This window comes from Hipposideros armiger, unplaced genomic scaffold (assembly GCF_001890085.2).
Source record: "Hipposideros armiger isolate ML-2016 unplaced genomic scaffold, ASM189008v1 scaffold_220, whole genome shotgun sequence".
NCBI classification, from domain to species: Eukaryota; Metazoa; Chordata; class Mammalia; order Chiroptera; family Hipposideridae; genus Hipposideros; species Hipposideros armiger.
Genome location: NW_017731570.1, coordinates 1,192,500 through 1,212,337, shown reverse-complemented (window position 1 = coordinate 1,212,337; position 19,838 = coordinate 1,192,500). Strand labels below are relative to the sequence as shown.

Sequence of the window (19,838 nt, the reverse complement as noted above, 5' to 3'; positions counted from 1 at the left end):
CTACATTCAGGCATATTTTTTCTTAGGCTTTCTGTACCTCTAAACACCCCATGAGTTCTTTAACTGTCCTCACTTTTGGGGTTGGAAAGACTACCAACCCATCTAATATCACCCCATGTTGAAAGCCTGGCCTTAGATTATTTTTTGCTCTCCAAGGAGCTAAAATCAGGAATGTGCTCATATACCTATTGCCAGCAGCTTTCTCTGTAAACCTAGTAAGGAGGCTTCTCTAAGGCATCTGTAGTGTCTTGTGAATGAAAAGTAAATAAACCAATTAATTTAGCTGTATAACAAGCCCCATTAATGGGATACATGTCATAAAATAGTATTCATAATAAAAACACAAATGAATAATACCTTCCCATGTTTGTCATTTTGTAGTTTGTACTGTCTTGAGAGTGGCTAATTCATTTGCCTATAGTCATAAGACACAGAGCCAGACTTAATTAAGCTCTAGGTCTTGCAACTAGTAATCCTGTACCCTCTTATTAAAAATCACGTTAATAGCTAACCGTGTCCCTAACCCTAACACTAACCCTAACCCTAATACTAACTGTAACCCTAACCCTAATCCTGTCCCTAGACCTAACCCTGTCCCTAAAAATAAATAAATAAATAAATACATACATACAAATAAAAATCATGTTAATAATCTTAAGAATAAAAACAATAAAAATAAACCACAGTGGCTAACAGCTAACTTTCTGTGAATCTTTAAATCTGAGTCAAGAAACGAATTTTCACTTGTCAGAAGTAAGCAATCAAAACATAATTATTTGTTATTTTGAGTGTTTCTAGCTGCTCATTACTCAGTTCATTAATTTTCTTTTTTTAAAGATGTTGATGTCATTGGTTGGATAGTTTGAGAAAAATGTCATGAAAGGCTTTTAGCTGCCATAAAATAATGGTAAGATCGTGTACAAGTGGAAGAGAATTAACGTGAAATTTTTGTTATTCATTTGTTTGTTTTTAACAATCCAAAAACTGTATATTTAAAATGCTTTTTTGTTACAAGAGTAGTGAGTTGATTCTTTTATCACAAATAGAAGTAGTTATAGGGAGTAGTTTCTTTTAAAATAGAATATTTACTTTATATTTTTAAAGGGGAGATTAGCACATTTAAATATTCATTACTTCAATTTAAAATAAAACTATTAGATAATTAAAGTGCTAAAAGCATAGTCTCAGTATTCTTTTTCTTATTATTTTAATTATGTTGAAACTGCTTACTAATCTATTATAATGAAACCCAGTGTACATATTTAGTTAATTAATTAAATTAATGTTTTCTGAGCAATGTTGGTAAAAGGGGTAAATAGTACCTGATAGTATGTTGAATTGTTATATTTTTCCAAGTTCTTTTGCATAGTTGAGTTTATTTCTTGAATAAGGAAATCTTAAAGAACATGAAAGCAAATTATTTCCCTTCTATCCTCATGCTTAAATAATATGTTACATGCAAAAATATTATTCTAAAAATGATTATTTTCTCATTAATAAGAAATTTTTATTTATACTAATTTGTGATTTTTTTCTACTAAATCATTGCAAAGACTGTCAACCTTTATAACAGTAGTTTTAGTATTAATTTTTCTAACCATGCATGATTCATTTGACCCCACAGTAGCTGTAGCTTGCTTGCCTTGTTTTTTCCCTGAAATTAAAAAAAAAAAGGTATATAGAAACACAATGAGCATTTGCTCTGTATAGCAAGACAGCAAAACAACTTTTAGTCCTAATAAATTGTGAACATTTTATTATTTCACACATGGATGTTGGAGATACATACATATATGACTTCTCTGAACTTTCTATGTTGAATGTGCACTGTTGTTAAACTACTTGTTTTTCTCTGCCCGCTCTTTGAAGAAGTCAATTAGGAATAATGGGAAACAAGGGGTAGGCAAAACATTGCAGTGCAGTGTTATTTCCATCTGTCTGAGAATATTTCAGCCAAAAGTTTATTTTGGGAAAAAAAAAAAAAAAGCCCTAACAGCCTCATACACACAAAACCACAAATACTTTGGCTGCAAATTATTCTGCAGTGTTGTTGCTGTGTTGTTGCTGTGTCTGTTCTTGTGTGTGAAGCTGCCACCCACCCATGCATGTGTTTGCAGATTCTCGTCTGTCTGCTTGTTCATGAATTAACTCATCCTCCTCCTGGTTCAGGTTCAGTTTAATCAACAGAACAAGAATTTATGGGTATGACTGTTAGCTGGAAAGTCCTTCCTCACTTCCAAGTCTTTCTTTCAAACTATGTCTTCTGCTGATATGTCTCAGTAGGATGAAGTATTCAGTGGTCAGTCAGTCAGTCTCTTATATAATACCTGGCTGTACCATATGCCCTTGATGGGTCTTGGCAAAATAATGTAATATTGTTTTCTCTCAGTTCATCTGTATTAGAAAAGGAAGCTGTTGGTAAGCATCACTTCCTTACCTGGGAGGAGTTGAATTGTCTCAGTCCTGCTTGCCCAATGACCAGGAGCAGACATCACAGCCTCTGCCCCCACCCATTCCTGACTTTTTGGTGGGAAAAAAAAGCAAAAGTAGCAACATTTAATAGAACAAAATATTAACAATAAAAGAAACTCTCCTGTGAAACTGTAATATAATTTAAGATCAACATTGTTCTAAGGTAGCTGAAATGTGTGATTTTTCCATTTTACCTTTTAACTGACAGTATACCCATAATTCTTGGTGGTTATTATTTTTTTTTCTCCAAACTTAATTTCTGGGCCATTGGTAGCTGCACTATCTCTTATTCTAAATTGTTGTCTTAACTACATTCTTTAAAAATATAATGTTGAAGGCTCATAATATTGAAGATGACTCCAGGATGAACCCCGAGTTTGCAGACCGAATAAAACAGCTCGATAAGGAGGCATCTTACTACCGCGATGAGTGTGGCAAGGCCCAAGCAGAAGTTGACCGGTTGCTGGAGATCCTCAAGGAGGTGGAAAATGAGAAGAATGACAAGGACAAGAAGATCGCGGAACTTGAGAGGTAAATTTTGCAGTCATTTTGTGACTCGTCAGCAGTGAGTGGACTTCTGCTACTTAGTGGCCCATCTCAGGTCACCATGGATTTGGGATGCATGTTCGTATTTCAAGTTGAAAACAAGTTACGTATGAGGAGTATGGTCTGTTAGGATGATGTTGGTCTGTTTGGGATGATGTTGGTTTATGTAAGATACTTAGAAGTCAACTGGCTTATCTTTTGATGGCGTATATACCTCCCCAGTGTTTAAGAAAAATAATGGTCAGCTTTCTTGGTTGATGGCCATCCTCTAGCATTTGTGTCAGCAAAGTATGTAAGAAATTGAGGCTTTGACTACCTGAAATCTCAGGGTTTTTTTTCCCATCAAAGACAAACTTGTGGTTTAGGTTTGTCTCATGCAAAGACTATGGAAGGTTATACAGTTGTTGGGAATTTATTTAAGATAGGGGAAAGGAAAGCGAGCTTATATCCTTCCAGTGTCTTTTGGCACACCACGACAAATTCTTCTTTGGGTTTATTTTGTAAGATGACCGATGGCATTTGGTAAATAAATATGTTTGAATAGGGTCTAAGGCAGGATACCTGATAGCAAATTCTGTCTAAAAACAAAGAGTTATATCAGGGTTCCAGAGTACTTAGATTTTCAGATAAATCATATCCATATTGTATTTAAGTATAGCATGGACTCTAAAAATAAGCTTTCTGCCAATGCTTTTTTTTGTATTTCATATAAGGAAAGAATTTCTGAATAATTTTGTGTAACTCCATAACCTTTTTAGGATTTCTCATTGGTTCAGTAATAAGGCAAATTTGTCTTTCCTAGATTCAGTACATATGGAAGAGATCAGCAAATTTTGAATAAATCAGTGAATGTTTGCCAGCTCTGACCAAGACACTTGTGAGGCCCTAAAGGACTTCAAGACATATGTAAAATAGTTCTCTGTGGTCTTGTGGAAAAGTCACAGGCTTTCACAACAGAAAGACCTGGGTTCAGATTTTGCCTCTGCCTCATGCCAACTATGTGACCTTGAACCTTGTTAGAAGTCAATCCCTAACAACATAACATATTAAAATGTATCTCACTTCGCAGGTACCAATTCCCCGTGTAAGGTGGGATAGTTATCTCATTATGAACAGTTGAATGCTAAAACAAATAAATTCTCAATATTAAGTGGCTGTTTATTAAATGGATAGGTTAGTTCTCAAAAAATTTCAACATTTTCAAATATAGCATTTAATATATTCAAACTCTAAATCAAATCAACCAATATTTCATTTAAAAATCTTAGCATTATTAATTGGATGATCTGATTTTTATTGAGTGTGACCTATTTTAGCAATTAAAGCAAGACATTTTTCTCCTGAGATAAGTATCTAAATTAAAAAAAAATTTAAGGGCTTCATTTTAATTTTAAAATGTGGGCATGCTCTGCCAGTCTACTGGTTCTTAAAAACACTGTTAATTTTAGATGTATCTACTTGGCTGTTTTGGAACTATATTTTAGGACCAAATTTTTTCTTAGAAAGCTAGTATAAGATCACAAGAAATTATGATCATGTCTCTTTTATTGGTGAAAAAACTGAGCCCCTGAAAGGTTAAATGACTTTCCGGGTTAGCCCTGTGGTCAGAAAGAGACAAAACTGTAACTTAGGTTTCCTTACGCCTAGCCCACTGCTCTGAGAAACAGTGAGCCATGGAGGAGATGCCTTAGATGATAATACTGATGATCTGAATAATAGTAATTAGAATCATAATATTAGGTTATGAATATTTTATGCTCACAGTGTATCAGGTTCTCTGCTAAGCACTTGACCTGCAGTACTCTGTACCACTGAATCTTACCCACAGCACATCCCCATTTTATAGATGAGAAAACTGACATACAGGTGAAGTAACTTCCTCAAGATTGCAGAGTTTATAAGAATCAAAGTTGGGATTCGAACCCAGGTCTGACACATGCACGACTGGGAGCAGTCCCATCCGACGATGGTCGCGAGGGCAGAAGCTTGTCCCGGAGCACCGAACAGTCACTCAGCCAGCAGAGAGACACTGCTGCTGGGGCACAGGAGATCCATCTCCTCTTTATTAGCTTTCAGTGGGGAAAGTGATCTGCCCCACATGTAGAAGGCATTTTTCTTCACTAACTCAGCCCTCCAGAACTGTAATAGAGACTCAGGATCAGCTATTATACTACAAGTATTTGCATAAAATAGCCTAATTATGTAGTTGGACAAACAAGTCTTAGCTGGACGCTGTTGCCATTAAATCATCAAGAATATTCACATTTTTATTTCCTCAATATGGAATGCATTAAAACAACAGTGATTTTACAGGCATTTATCTTTATGTACTTTCTGCACATTTTCTTTATCTCTGCCTCTGCCTCTCCTTAAAGCTGAAGCCTCCCAGGCACTGTAATTCATAAAACGTGTGGTGGGACTTGACTTGGTCCCAGTTATCTGCCTGCCTGAGTCTTGGGTCCAGCAGCAGAACACAGTCTGGGAAATGTCTGCGCCCAGCCCCAGCCTAGGCCCCTAAGGAGCTGGGGGTGGGGATCAAGAGGCGAAGTTTCTTGGGAGCAGGAGAGTGCAGCCTCAGCCTGCCTTTCTGAAGCATTAGCTGCTGAGCTACATGTATATTGCGATCAAAACATCTTCCTCGGGTTGTCAGGCAGCCCCTTTCAAATTGGGCAGTATCCCCATTTGCTGGCTTCAACTTCAAAATTCATACCTCATAATGTTGGGAACTAAGAACTTCTTAGCACTGTGACATGTATCTCCATTCTGGAGTCATCAAGGTGTGTTTGCAATTAAGTTTGTGATTTCGAAAACCAAAAAAAATTGAACTTGAAATAAATTTGTGGTCTCTGGTCTGTAGTGTGACCTACCAGACGGAAAAGACCTCTTTTTAAAAGCAGCTAGTATTCTAAAATATTCCAGAGCTTCAGTCATGTGCCACAAAGGGTACAGGGTTAGGAATAACACAAACGGCAGTGACACTGGCCTCCTTCTCCCTCAGAGGGCAATTCGTGTTTGCTTTCGATTCCATTAATCTTCCCATTTTTTATTTTCTCCATAATGTATACATTCCAAACAGCACATGCCTGGCACTTACATGGATGCATTTACCTTCTAAATTCCACATGAATGATGTTTTTCATCAGCCATTAAAGATTTTGCTTTTCAAAGTGCACATTACTCCAGTGTGGTCCCATGTGCAGTTCTGCCTGTAAACTCTTGCACTTGATGCTGATGGCTCAGCAGGGAGCGTCTGCCTGGGCCTGCAGGCTGCTCGGGGGAGTTTGACGCAAGGTGGGGGGCTGGGAGAGGGGGGGCTTGAGCAAGCCCCTGAACATTGGTCCAAATCCAGCTGAAGTCTTTATTCAATCACCAATGTTAGATAGCATGTATGCTATACAATCCGGCCGCAAATTAAATATTAGAGGCCATGAAATATGTGGTCTTTCTGTATCAGTATCCATCAAGGCCTCTGAGTTTTATTTACAGTCTCAGAATTAATCCCTTCGTGCCTTAGGGGAAAGACAGAGGTTAACGGAGTCTGTGGAGCAAGACCTGCTGCCACTGGATTTCTGGCATCTCACCACCGGAAGGAACCAGTCAGGTGACCTTCCACGTAATTATCTTAAATATGTGAGGGGGTTTGTTGGTATTTGTCTAAGACAGGGAATGACAAATCAAGCCCCCAATCACATCCCTCCCCCCTGTGGAGAGGAGGGTGGGTCCCTTGGGGCTCTAACCCTAAGACACAACATCAGAATAGAAAACAAAGTAGCTCTTCATTATTTGGATTGATACTGATGCCACCAGACATTTGGACATCGAGAAATCATTTTTGATGCCTAAAAGTGCCTTATCTAAGGTTGAGAAACAGACTATTATTTTTCCTTCTGAATTTAATAACATGCTGACATAATTTCTTTGCTGCCTTTCAGAACTTTTGTCACAAAACGTAAACTTAAGCTTTATGTTTTAAAAAAAATTACGATAATATGTGTTAGAAGTCTCATGGTACATAGAAGAAACTTGATACCACTTCTATTTGTTTTGATACAAACTCTTCTTGCTAAGTAATTTCCACCTATGTTTGTTAATACATTTGAAGGAATTCCTTTAAAACAAATGGCAGATGGTTTTACATCATCCCTAGCAAGCTTTTGGGGAAGGTCATGGATATCATGGATCCTTTGAGAATTTTATGAAAACAAGGAGCCGTTGGAAAAGGCAACTAAATTTTAAATGTTTGCTTGCTATTTTAGTTTAAGGTTCCCCAAAGCTTGGCCATGAACCTCCGATTGATATACCTCTCATCTAGAAGGATTTGAAACAGCAACTGGGGCCAGCGTCACTAGCGTCCCCACGATGACCATGGCCTGACCTAACTCTTATTTTTAATCAGGTGTGCATTCACAATGAGGAAACACTCTGCAAAGGGATTTCTGTTACGAGGATTTATGGATCAATGCTTTCAGCGTGTGGTTAATCTCAAATTTTCTCTTTGATTTTTATCATTATAGTCAATGCTGTTTTCATTTGAAATATTCTTGTTTAAACTTTCTCCTGAGGGCTTGTTTTATTTTTCCTTCCCGTGTGAAATGCTCAAAACTCCTTCTTAATAGTATAGACTGGTGGGGTTCCACTGAGTAGATAGCTACCTGGTAAAGTATTTGTTTATCCACTTTGCTGTTTTTAAGTGGCATTTATAGGCTAACAAAATGGATGTTCATGGTGTGCTCCTGTTGTAGCCTGAAGAGGATCATGATTTTTTTCCCTTAATTTTTGCTTGGCGTTAGAGACTTTATTATTTTGACTGATTAGCGGGACGTGTTAAGTACTTTTGTACAAATACGTTATCACGCATCTGGATATTTTCAGTGATGAAATATGCCCCTCATTTTCACAACTGAAAAAAATTGCTCTCAGCTTTGCAAGTTCCTCTGTCCTTTCCCCGGAGAACGATAGGCAGGCGGCGCCTCCCCAGACGCCCCCCTCCTGGTGTCTTTGATCATTGCTGGGTGCAGTGTTCTCTGAGCATCTAAAATCGAAATCTTTGAACAGGAAGCCAGATTGCTCAGCTCCTTTTGGTTTTCAGGGATGACAGAAAAATATCTCATAGGATATAACCATTCCAACTCACTGGTTCAAAAAAATCTCTTTCTGACATCAGCGCTTACTGCCAGCTCTAATACCTTAGTAATTTCCATTTCAGTTTATTAAATCATAAAATTTTATATGCACACAGATAGGAACTTTATAAATAGACCTCCAGAAAAGGGCAAATTCTGCCACTGAGTGCCAGGGCACACCTCTGGTTCCCATCAGTGCTTGTTGTAATTATGAGTAAAAGAGCAGATACTGGGTGTCTTATGTGTAATACGTAATTTAACAGCTTACGGTGTGTGCCCAGGACTTTTTAGGGGTAATATCAGATAAAAGGTGCTTTATTGTCTTTCATTTGGTTATGAAACCTGCTAATATAACATCTGTTGGCTGTATTTTTAAAACTAATGCGTTTCCTTCCTTTTATTCTCTTTTGCTATCCCTTTTTCTTTCTGCTTATCCTCCAAACTGCTGCTTTCACCCTTGCTCCAATCAGCTTGACTCTCAGGTTAGTACTTTCAGTTTTTCTTCTAACCTCCTTTCCCTCCTAAACTCAATTTATTGCTTGCACTTGTTTACCAAAAACATTTCTGAAATGGTTTTCCTCTGGCCACCACATTTTTTTCTTTTTAATTTCATCCCATGCCTAGGGAAGGTTTACTTTATGAGAAAGCTGTCTAGGTGGGAGAAGATAGAAATAATTCACTGTTGTATTATTTGATACACTCTATTCCTGGATTATAAAATCAGTTAGAGAAATTATCGGGAAAACTCCCTAATGCAAAATTGACTGCATGATGGTAAAACATGGAGCAGTGGAAAAAACAAAATGCAGGATGCTAAATTTAACCTAGGAGAACAAAAGCTTTGCCCGTGACACAGCAACTTGAAAGCTGAATTTAATAGTGCAAACCATTCATACTTTTCGCTTAATAAATCACTGTGTTTTGAAAGATTTATAATACTTTTTTAAAGTCACTTTTGAAAATTATCAGTGTGTTAGTAACATATTGTACACACATGTTATTTCCTGTCATTGTTTTGGTTTTTAACTTTTTAACTTCATTTTTATTAGCCATAAGACATACTTTAATTACCTAGGGCGTAGCATATGGAACCAAATGTAAAACTAGATACAGTGTCGACTTTGGGCACCCCAATATGAGAAGCGAAATGGACATTTTGTTTGAAAATGCATCCCTGGTTCAATTCCTCGAAGATGTGGGGGCCCAACTCAATAATTGGTCCTCTTTTAAGTCAAGCAAGACTTCTGTTTCCCATAATACATAGTAAAGGCTAGTGATTTCTTTATTGTTCAGTCAATGAGTTTACTAAAAAATGCTCAGTGATTTGGGGTACGTAGGCTTAAAAAAAGACTCAAATTAAATTGGTAGCCAGTATAGTTGCTGTTTTGAGAAGCAAGCTATATTATTTTTCTCTCTTTATTCGGGGTATGTACCTCTTTATCCCGTCCACTGCTTAGCACCCAAGCCACCAAACCAATGCATTTACAGCAGCAACAAATAATTTCAAAATGAGGCCTCCTGCCCACACACTAGTTTTGTTCCATCACCTGCTCCCAACCCCTGTGGCTCATAGTCCTTGAAAATGACCCCCTTCCCTGCTATTCCCACATACCATGTGGGGTGCCCCACAGGACCTGCCTTGAACTTCATTACATTGATGGAAGCTGGTTCTCAGTCGTTCCCTAAACTGTGATCTAAACAGAGATGAAAAGTGTGGCCCTACAGAACTGTTCTCACCAAACACCTAATGACTATTTGTTCACTTTCTGATGCCTCTGTGTACAGAAACAGACATCATAATGTGGGTGGAGGGGGGTGGGGCTTGGCCGCACTGCATCCAAACCTTTCCTCCAAGCTTTGGATCCAATCATTTAATGAAGCTTTAAGCTTTTCTCCTTGCCTGTCTCTTTTGTTTTCTTTCTCATTTTGCCTTCCCTTTGTTACCCCTAATCTGATCTATTGACACGGAAGCCCTTGAGACCAGGGACCCCTTTTGCCCTGACACCTCAGGTCCCTGCCTGGGGTTCCCATGTTGTCCACAGGCCGTCTGCTATGTCTTTTCTGTGCCAGGGGCTGTATCGTACAGTATTTAGCTTTGTCTTATTTCACGGTGAATGAACATGAACTCTGACCCTCAGAAAACAGGATGCAGGATTCGGGGTGGAAGAGGTTGAAGGAAATGGGACTCTCTGGCTATGGGGCCAGGAGTGCTGATTGGGTTGGTAAAATGCGCATGCCAGGTCCAGTTGAGTGACTGTGTGCAGTGGTCAAATCAAGAGCTCAATATTATTTAACGTCTTGCCCCAAACAAACATGATGGGGATAATGTGTAATTTGGTATACAGTCTCGTTATAGTTTTAGTGTAGGAGGAATTGGGCAGCCCTGCTTTCCTGGAAACAAAAATGTCTGCAGAGTCCTGGAAGCTTTCTTGAGCTTTGACAAGTTTCCAGAGTTAACTATGCTTTTTTTCCCGACCACTTCCAGGTTTACCAGTTAAAATGAATTGTAACAATTGGAGGAAATACAGGCTCTCTAGCCCATGTACTTTATATAGCTCACAATTGAGATACATAGACTTGTGAGTGCGTACATACATATACTGGGGGTGCCAAAAAATGTACACAAGTGGACACCTTGGTCAACATTGCTTAAGCAGTAGTTCACCATAATCAGAAGTGTCTGGACGCTGATGGTAACCACTTTGAGCGCCTCTTCTAATTGCAGGGGTCAAGCATGACTTGTATTCATCTTTTGTTATCGGCATATATTGAGTATTACAATTTTAATACTTTTCCTTTCTTAAAATGTGTATACATTTTTTTGGCACCCTCTGTATGTGTATATATACATAAATGTATATGTGTCTATACATTTGTCGTATATTTAAAAAAAAATGTCTGACCTTTCTCACCATAGAAGGTTTAAGTCTGCCTGGTACTCCCTATCGCCCATTCTCAAGTTTGAAATATTCCCTAACTCTTGGGCCTTTACTATGTGTTGTAGAATCCGTGGGAAATTCTCCCCTCCAACGCGCTCTCTCTCTCTCTCTCTCTCTCTCTCTCTCTCTCTCTCTTTTAATGGCCTCACTTCCTTTTCAAATTCTGTGTTGACTCTCATGCTTAAATTCGGGTGGACAGATGTTAAATATTGGGTTTGGTAAAATACAAATGTCATATTTGAAACCTGTTTAGGTTCTCACTCCAGAAAACTCCACTTCTGTCAAGAATCTCTTTGCACACAAACCAATGGGAAGCCAGAGAGGTTTAACATGATCCCTGCATTGTACTCAGGGGGAGGGTTTATGTGAAACTTGCTCTTTTATAGGAACTATTTGCGACATTAGTGTGTGACTTATGACAAATGAGGTTATATAGATAAATGTATGCAGCAATTGACTAAAAAAAAAAAAAAAGAAAAAAGAAAAAGTATCCTTTGGGAATCAGTTTAAAATCTTGTCAGAGAAACAACCAAATAAAACAAGAAGGCTTGGGCCTCTCCTGGGCTCTCTCATCTTCCAATTAGCTTTGGATCCTGGGTCAGCTGCTTCCTTATTTGTGCCTCAGTATCCCCTCTTGAAGAGGAAGAATCTGTCTTTGGAGCAGGTCACCTGGGATCCTCTCTGCACATGTCCAATGGAGGGGGTATTGGTGACAGGCCCGATGCATCTCCCCGGCAGGCAGGCTCCAGCTGATGGCTGGCACCTGGCAGCAGGCGTGAGCTCATTGTTACAGAGTCACTTCAAACACTTCTACCAAAATAAACTCTTTGTGATGTTTCCCCAAAGCTGAGCCCAGCACTCTCAATCCCTCATTCTTCCAGCAAAAGATGAAGTCACTCCTCCCGGACCTCAGAGCCCTGCTGCCCAAAGAAATAATGAAAAACATCTTGCCCAGAGCATCCCCTTGCTGTCCTGCAATTTCCTTTGTGCAGGGTCTGTTCTTGTACCCATTTCCCCCACAAATACACACTGAGCATCTCTTGTCTGCTACGCTGAGCACTAGATGCTGACCTGGCGTTTCCAAAAAGCAGCTGATGGAAAACTGACCAAACTGTTTTGGGAATGCTGCGTATTACGTTCTTTTTTTTGTATTTGTGGTGCATTTTGGTGCTACTGTTAATAGAAAGAGCAGAAGTAGCAGCAGCAGTAATAACAATGGGCGCCAACTAAATGCCAGTGCCGAATTAATCATTTTATGTAGCATTTACTTCTCATAATGATGGCGTGAGGTTGGGATGCCATTTCTTCCATATTACAGAAGAGGAAGCTGGAGTTCATAAAAGTTAAATATTTTCCCCAAGTGAAACAGCTAGTAAGTGAAGGGGTTGGGTTTTTTCCCCCCAAAAGCCAATTCTTTCTGATTTACAGATTGAACGTTTTGCCACTTCAGCTCCAGTTGCACAGCACAACGTCTGAGAAGACCTGCAGTAGGGAAATCTGTGCACTTGTGTTCAGTCTGCAGTTTCCCAAATATGGTGCTCATAGAATATATGCCATGAACTACTTTGAGGAACTACTTTGAGATTCATGCCCCTGACTCACTCCGCCTATTCCAGGCTGAGCTGGCTTCTTGTATACAAATCCTGCCTCTCTAGGGCCAGCTCAGGTGTCGCCTCTTCCATCCAGCCTGCTCTGAATCCCCTCAGGCAGATGCAGTTTCTCCCTTCTTTGATACCCTCAGAGCTTTATCTGAACCCTTTTCCTGACTGTGTCATACCCTACCTCAAATTGGGGCAGGTAATTAGTGTGCCAGGTGTCCTAGCAGGAGGCGGCCTCCTTGAGCATTGGCTGGGTCTCTAGCTTGATGCGCTGTTGTGGCACACACTGGAGGTGGCAGCCATACTCCTGAATGTTGTTGAATAAATGACTATTGAAGAAAGACACTACCATTAGCTTCGTCTCACCCCTCCCACCCTTTACTTGGTCCCTGCAGAGATTTGCAGGTGGGCTCTTTCTGGAAGCTGAGTTGACTCCAGTGGCTATTATGTCTAGCTTCAGACAGGAAGCCTTAAGAAAAGATATGGTTGGTTTCCTATCAAGTTGGATGCGTGAAAGTTCAAGAATAATAAAAACACAAATAAGAGGAGAGGGGAGAAGCCCTCCTTCTGAACTTACCTCTTTTTCTCCCTCCCTCCCTCATTCCTTCTCTTCCCTTCTACCTTCCTGTCTCCCTTCCTGCTTCCCTTCTTACTTCTCTCCCTCCCGCCTTAGTTCCCTCCTTCCTTCCTTTCCTCTCTCTGTCCCTTCATTCCCCTCTTTTCTTGACTATTCATTGAAATCCTTCTCCATGCAAGGGTCTGTGCTGGGTGTTGGGGATATAGCACTAAAACAAACATGACCGCTCCCCTCACTGAATTCAAAGACCAACACTTCCTATAAGGAAGGATTTGGCCACTAAGAAAAATAGTTTGTCCCAGTTATACTAATAACTGGAAAAACTGGGTTTCAGGTGTTTTTTAAAACTCCTTTTCCTGTTGGGGTTGAAGGGGTTATCCACAGGTCAGACAATCATTTCCCTCTTTAAAGCTGCCTTATACTAATGCTGACATTTCTGGTGAAGTGTCAGAAAATTTTATGCCCAAGCAGAACTGGTAGAAAGCCAGAAATCAGTTGATTTTGCTTTGGGTGCAAATATTTTATTGGGGATGGAAAAAAGTTGTTTTGCCTGATTTACAGCTCCTGCAAACATAGAGTGGGTTCTATATTTAGAAATGGTTTTGAACCTTTGAGGTGTAGCCAGGGGTTGGTTCTTGCACCTTTCCGACCTAGCCTTGGTGGGACTTGCCATGGCTAATGTTTTGCTGAGGCAGCTCCAATTTGTAGAACCAGGGCTTTATGCTCTGTATTATTTTTACTTTTTCACTTTTGCATGAGTTGTTACACAATCTGTACCCTCTAGAATGGTGCAGAAGATGGACGGGACACAATTTGCATTGTAGCTGAAATGTTTTATAGTGCAGTAGGTTTCTGAGGCTGCTTGTAGATGAGTAATACCATTTTCAACTTGCAAATATGTTAAAACAATGACAATAATAAGAACAACAATAACAAAATCAGACATAGTCGCAGTGAGGCCTATTTCGTCCTGATTCCGGAATTAGAGATGCCAAATTGGTAGAATTAACCATTCATTTGTCATTTTTCCAAACCTTTTTCCCCCTCTGTTCCTCCCCTGCTCCTGGCTTTCAGTTGGTACTACCATATGGATGAATATCAGCAAATAGTAAATCTCTCAAGATATGTTAGCCTTTTCTGTAAATGTTGAGAAGGGGAAGGAATTTTAAAAAATAGTTTCTCAGTATTATTATAAATCACTTTCTAGAAAAATAATATCTTATTTCCTTTATATGGCTTTTCTTATGAAATGTGAATTCTATCACTTCATTATCCACAATACCAGCTCAAGTTGTAGGGAAACCTATCCAACTGGTGACTGGGTCTTTCTTCCGTATTGGGTAAAGGTGCGTGGAATTTTCATACTGCGTAATGTCATCGTTTTGAGAAACCTACATTTTGGGGGCCTATTTAAAAATGAAGAAAATACTGTGTTGTTTTCTATCTGACAAAGGCTTTAGGGACTTTCTTTGTGAGGAATGCTGATGATTTTAATATTTGCGACTCTTATTTTACTCGAAATTCAGTGACTACTATATGGGTGAAAAATAGAATAGGAAGGCAGAAAATGGCTGATTTTGCTTTGGGTGCAACTAATTTATTGGGGAAGGGAAAAAAGTTGTTTTTCCTAATTTACAGCTCCTGTAAAAATAAAGTGAGTTGTGTAGAATTAATATTGTAGAAAAACTAATTCTAGAAATTACAGAGTATGTCGGGGGTGGGGGATGGAAACAAATTTCCCTTGAAGAATCTCTTGCTCCCTTTTCAGCCTAAGAGCAGTGAGACTCATCTTTTAACTCCAACTCGCCCATCCACCTTCTCTTCTGTTTCCCCCGTGCCCCCCAATTGCTAGTGCTGTTAATATAAACACTATTCTTAATTGGTATTTACAGAGCTGAGCATCCAGTAACTTATGCTTTGCAATAATTTTTTTAAGAAAGTTGAAAAGTGTTTGATTCTCAGTGTGTTGAAAAATATACTATTTCTTGTGAGACTCCATACATAATTGTGAAGACACAATGGTGAACAGAAGCAACTCTTAGAATATTTTAATGTGGGGTGGGGGCAGAACTTCATATAGAGAATTGCTTTGCAAACATTTACTTCAGGCCCTGGAAAAATATCTTTAGACAGTTTTGAGAACATAAGTGCCACGTTTCTCATATGGGAATGTGAAGTAACAGAATAGCCTCTCACTGGCCTTTCGCGTGGATCAACTGGAATATTCCCATGGCTGGACAGATCTTGATGTGATGTGTGAGCTGAAGTGTAAGAGAGTGGTTTTAAATTTAACTTCAGATGTCAGTGTGTTATTTAGTCATATGTCAGTTTGATGGTTCCAAGGACAGCATGATATGTTGCTCCCAGATAATTACTGTGGAGAGAATGAGTTGGTTATAATAATGAATAGCTGAGAATCTTCTGATAACCTGCGATGAGTGGGCCTTGGTGAGAAACACTCAATGGGCAATTGGCACATAGGTGTCCTATCACTTTGGTGAGTGTGGGTCCTCTTATGCCACCTAAACATGCAAAGCAGGGGCTTTTTAGGGATTCCTGAGCAGATAAAGAAATGAAGCGCTGTTCTTAGAGTTTACGTGGCATCCATCCCAGACCTGTTATTACTTTATATTTGTATTTCACTTGGAATTCAGGTTACTCGAACTGCTGTCTATTGTCAGAACATTACCTATAGAAAATTAAATAAACTGCATCCTAAGAAATAGCATCATTGTTGCCGTAGCATGTTGGACACACATGCACATGTCTAAGCCTATCCCCGTGTCTGTAAAACGGAGACAGTTGTGCTATATACAGTTTGTGCCTCACGAGCTTGTGGTCAGAATGCATGCTGAGCGTGGAACACAGTCTGGCACATAGCAGATGCTCATTAAGGGGAGATGGCCATGGTCACGATGAAGGCTCTCCTGCCAAGAGTAACAGGTGAGAGTAGGGAGTCCATGCAAGAGAGAAATAGGAGGTGGTCCTGTCAAGGCAGCCTCTTGCTTTCCTAGTTGTAGAAAACACAGTTGCTAGAATAAAGATGTTAGACTTTCTTTCCCTAAGCCATGGAGAGATTTTGAGGGTAAGGTTGAAAACATCATCATCCTTCTGAATGTTTTTTTTTCCTGAGGGTTATGAATAAGTGAACCTAGAAAATTCATCTTATTCTTATTGAAAAGTAATCTATATATATATATATATATACATGTGTAAACTAATTTGTTTACATGTTTGTCTTATATGAAGATGTATTTTAGATTTTTCTGAAGTAGGTAGCCAGAATTCAGCCACAGCCCTTTTATATCCATGCATAAAGGGACCTGATACTGAGTTTAGAGACTAGGCCAAGTACCCAAGTTCCTTCATCCGTGTATTTCCTTTATTCACTAACTTATTTACTTTCACCAAATAGTAATTGTATGTCTGCTCTATACTGTGCACTGTGGTATAACTAGAACTATCCCCAGAAGCAGCCTCTAGAGAGATGGAAGCAACTCAGTAAGATTTGCATAATATACTATGCAAATGGTATAATGCAATACGCACTCTTCTGCCTGGTGATTTGCTTTTTTTTTTTTTTTTAGTGAAATATCTTTGAGATGGTTCCATAATCATATATAAAAGCTTGCCATTCCTCTTTACCTCTGCATGCTGGTCCATTTTACCAGTGTCCCTGAAGGACTTTTAGGCTATTTCAAGCCTTTGCCTCTCATATAGACTGCTATAATTAATAACTTTGCACAGACTTAATTTTGTATATATATGAATATATCTGTATGATAAATTCCTAGATATGGAATTGCTAGAACAATACATTTCTAATTTTGCTAGATTTTGCTCGCTGCCTTCCATAGAGACCAAACGATTTACAGTCTTACCAGCAGTATGTAAGAGTGTCTCTTTTCCTGTTAACTGTCAATGCAGTGTGTTTTTCAAACTTTTTGATCTTTGTCAATGAGGAAGGTGAACAATGGCATTTAAGTGTACTTTTCATTTGCTTTTATCTTATTACAAGTGACAATGGGTGTCTTTAAGGATGTGTGTAAATTGTCATATTTTTGTTGGTCTTTTTCTAGTTTATTTGTAGAAGCTCTTTATATATTAGGAAAATTACCCATTTATCTTTGATTTGAGTTTGACATGCTTCTCCTTGCCAGTTTTTCTTTTGTTTTTAATTTTGCTAATGGTGTTTTTGTTACACAGAAATTAAAAAAAAATGATTTTTATGCAGTCAAACATATTCAGTCTTTTTTCCTTTTTTTAATGTCTTCTGAATTTTACGTCATAGTTAGAAAACTCTTCTACACTACGGGAGTATAAGAACAATTGTCCTATGATTTCTTTTGGTATTTTTAGGGTTCAATATTCTGTATTAATTCTTTCCCCATCTGGAGTTTATCTTACTCAAGGTGTGAAGTATGGATATAACTTTATTTTTTTCAAGGTCAAGTGAAGTTTAAATGTCACTTCCTTCATTTGCCTGTCGCCAGAGCTAGCCCAGCCCAGGTTAGGTCTGTCGCTGACAAGTTCACGTAGCTTCCCATTAGAACGTGAAGCACCGTCTTAGTTCTTGTTCAACATCTGTCTTTCAGTCTAGGGTGGGACTTCTGTCTGGAAAGGACTGTCCTATCCACCCAGGGCCTGTAAAATAGTAGACACAATATTTATAGAATGAATGAATGGCGGGAATTCTGAAGAACTGAAGTTATGAGAAGGTAGAAATTATGAGTAACACGAAGGTATGGAAAAGTCATGTAGCGTGGAACATGAGCTATGGAGGCTCACGGAGAGGGGAACCTGGTTAGCAGCATGGAAGTGGTGGAAGGTTCACAGCTCTTGCTGTACAGGACAAGAAAACAACCCTGTCTCTAGGGTCACCTTGCTACCCTGGATGGCTTTCCCATACTCTTCTCCATGAGACCCAGCAGGAATATCATTTTTGTTTCTTCTTGGGAAGCTGAATTTCTCAGCTTTCCCTGGGTTCAGTGAGGCCTGCCCACACGATTGAGATCCCTGCCTAGCTGTTGCAGGATGTAGGAAGGGGTGGGGAAACCAAGGCAGGAGCTTTAGTCCAGGCAGTGTTGTCGATGCTTGGGGATAGCTAGGTAGCCCTGTCTAGTAGGCTGATTGGAATGAAAATCTGGAACTGGACATGGCGGGATTACCAATGGCAGAGTGGGACAAACTCTGTATGAATGTCATGGGCATTCAGAGCAGGGAGGCGTTGAGAAAGTTTCTCTGATTGTGATGGTATTTCCATTGGACTGGAAAAATAGAAAAGTTTTTGTCAGATGTGGAACCAGGTAGAGTATGTGAGCAAAGGCAGCAGATGTGGGAAGGTCTACGGCATGCTCAGAGCAGAGGATGGAGTTCTGTAGCTTAAGCTCTGGCGCATGAGGACTGGTGAGCAATAAGGGTTTTCCAGGACAGGGACTGTCTCAAGTGCTCAGCTAAAGATTTTGAACTTTTTGAGCCTGGGAAGAGCATTGTCAGGAGTATCCTCTAGAAGGGTTAACTGTATAGCTTCTCCATGCTGGAGGGGTAGGCAGTAGCCCAAGCTAGAATGAACAGTGGTGCTGGAATAAGGCTGTGGCCCTAGAGCTGACGAGGGGGAAACGGGTTTGAGAGATGCAAGGATAACTAATAAAACAAGCCAACAGGCAAAAACACAAAAATCAGCAGCCTATACACATAGAAGAATACATATAAGGAGAGCCAGCAAAAGAAGAAAAAAAAAAGAAATAAGAAGAGACTTAAGTACGTATTTGGTGCTAGGCATGGTGCTCTACGTTCTTCAAGGTTTATCTCAGATTTTCTTTATAACAACTCCAAGACAGTGGTTGCTGTAATTAGTCCCATTTGTGAGATAAGGCCAGCAAGGCTCAGAGAAGCTAAGTAACTTGCCCACTATCACACAGCTATTAATTACTAAAGCCAGGACTCAAATCGAGCCGTTCCAACTCCAGAACCCAGAATCAACAACTGTGTCCTATTCCACAGCAAGAATTTTTGTTCTAGGATAAATTGACTTGGCCCAAGAACTCTTGGTACCACAGGGACCACTCTTTAATGTGCTGCTTTTGGGGTGGAAAGCTATTTCTATAATACAAAGGATTCTAAGTGTTGATGAAAACCTCTTCTAATGGAAGTTGAGAAGCTATTTGTGTTGGCAATTCCAGCAGCCTTTTTTCAGCTGCTGGTCTGAGTCTTCACCCTCTCCTTAGTAGGAATGTGGAATTCCTCTTTTCGAAGAGAGTTTGATTGGGCCTGGTGAGTGGGCCTCTGTGGTGGCAGCAGCTTTGTAGGCTGGAGTAAGCAATCATCTCTGGATGGGCTTCAAGGAACATGGCCGGCAGAGATGGGGAAGACCTCAGGCTATCCATCCTCCTGCCGGCTTGACACAGTTCCCAGTGGGGAATTCTGGGGAAGCAGCCAAAAGCAAAGATGTATTTCTAGGAGCGCTTTTCTATTTCTTCCAGGAATCATTCTTGGGACAGTTCCTCATGGCCCCACACAGTGTGATCAGAGAATTCTAGCAGCATGAAAGTTGAAAAGAAATGAAGGTCTTTGTTGTGATATA

General features: G+C 39.6%; 1 protein-coding gene across 16 annotated transcripts in view; it reads left to right on the top strand.

Annotated features, from left to right (window-relative positions):
- ERC2 (ELKS/RAB6-interacting/CAST family member 2) overlaps window positions 1-19,838 on the top strand; it is a 974,141-nt gene that overhangs the window by 488,727 nt on the left and 465,576 nt on the right. For 12 of the 16 annotated variants that reach the window (XR_002125344.1, XR_002125343.1, XM_019654363.1 and 9 more), the window contains 2 exons: window positions 2,810-3,003; window positions 8,612-8,623. Coding sequence is in view for 14 of the 16 variants with exons in the window: in XM_019654363.1 (XP_019509908.1) it covers window positions 2,810-3,003; window positions 8,612-8,623 (206 nt within the window). In the remaining 2 variants the exon portion in view is untranslated. The remainder of the gene's footprint in view (window positions 1-2,809; window positions 3,004-8,611; window positions 8,624-19,838) is intronic. The other 4 variants (XM_019654364.1, XM_019654359.1, XM_019654358.1 and 1 more) reach the window with 1 other exon arrangement.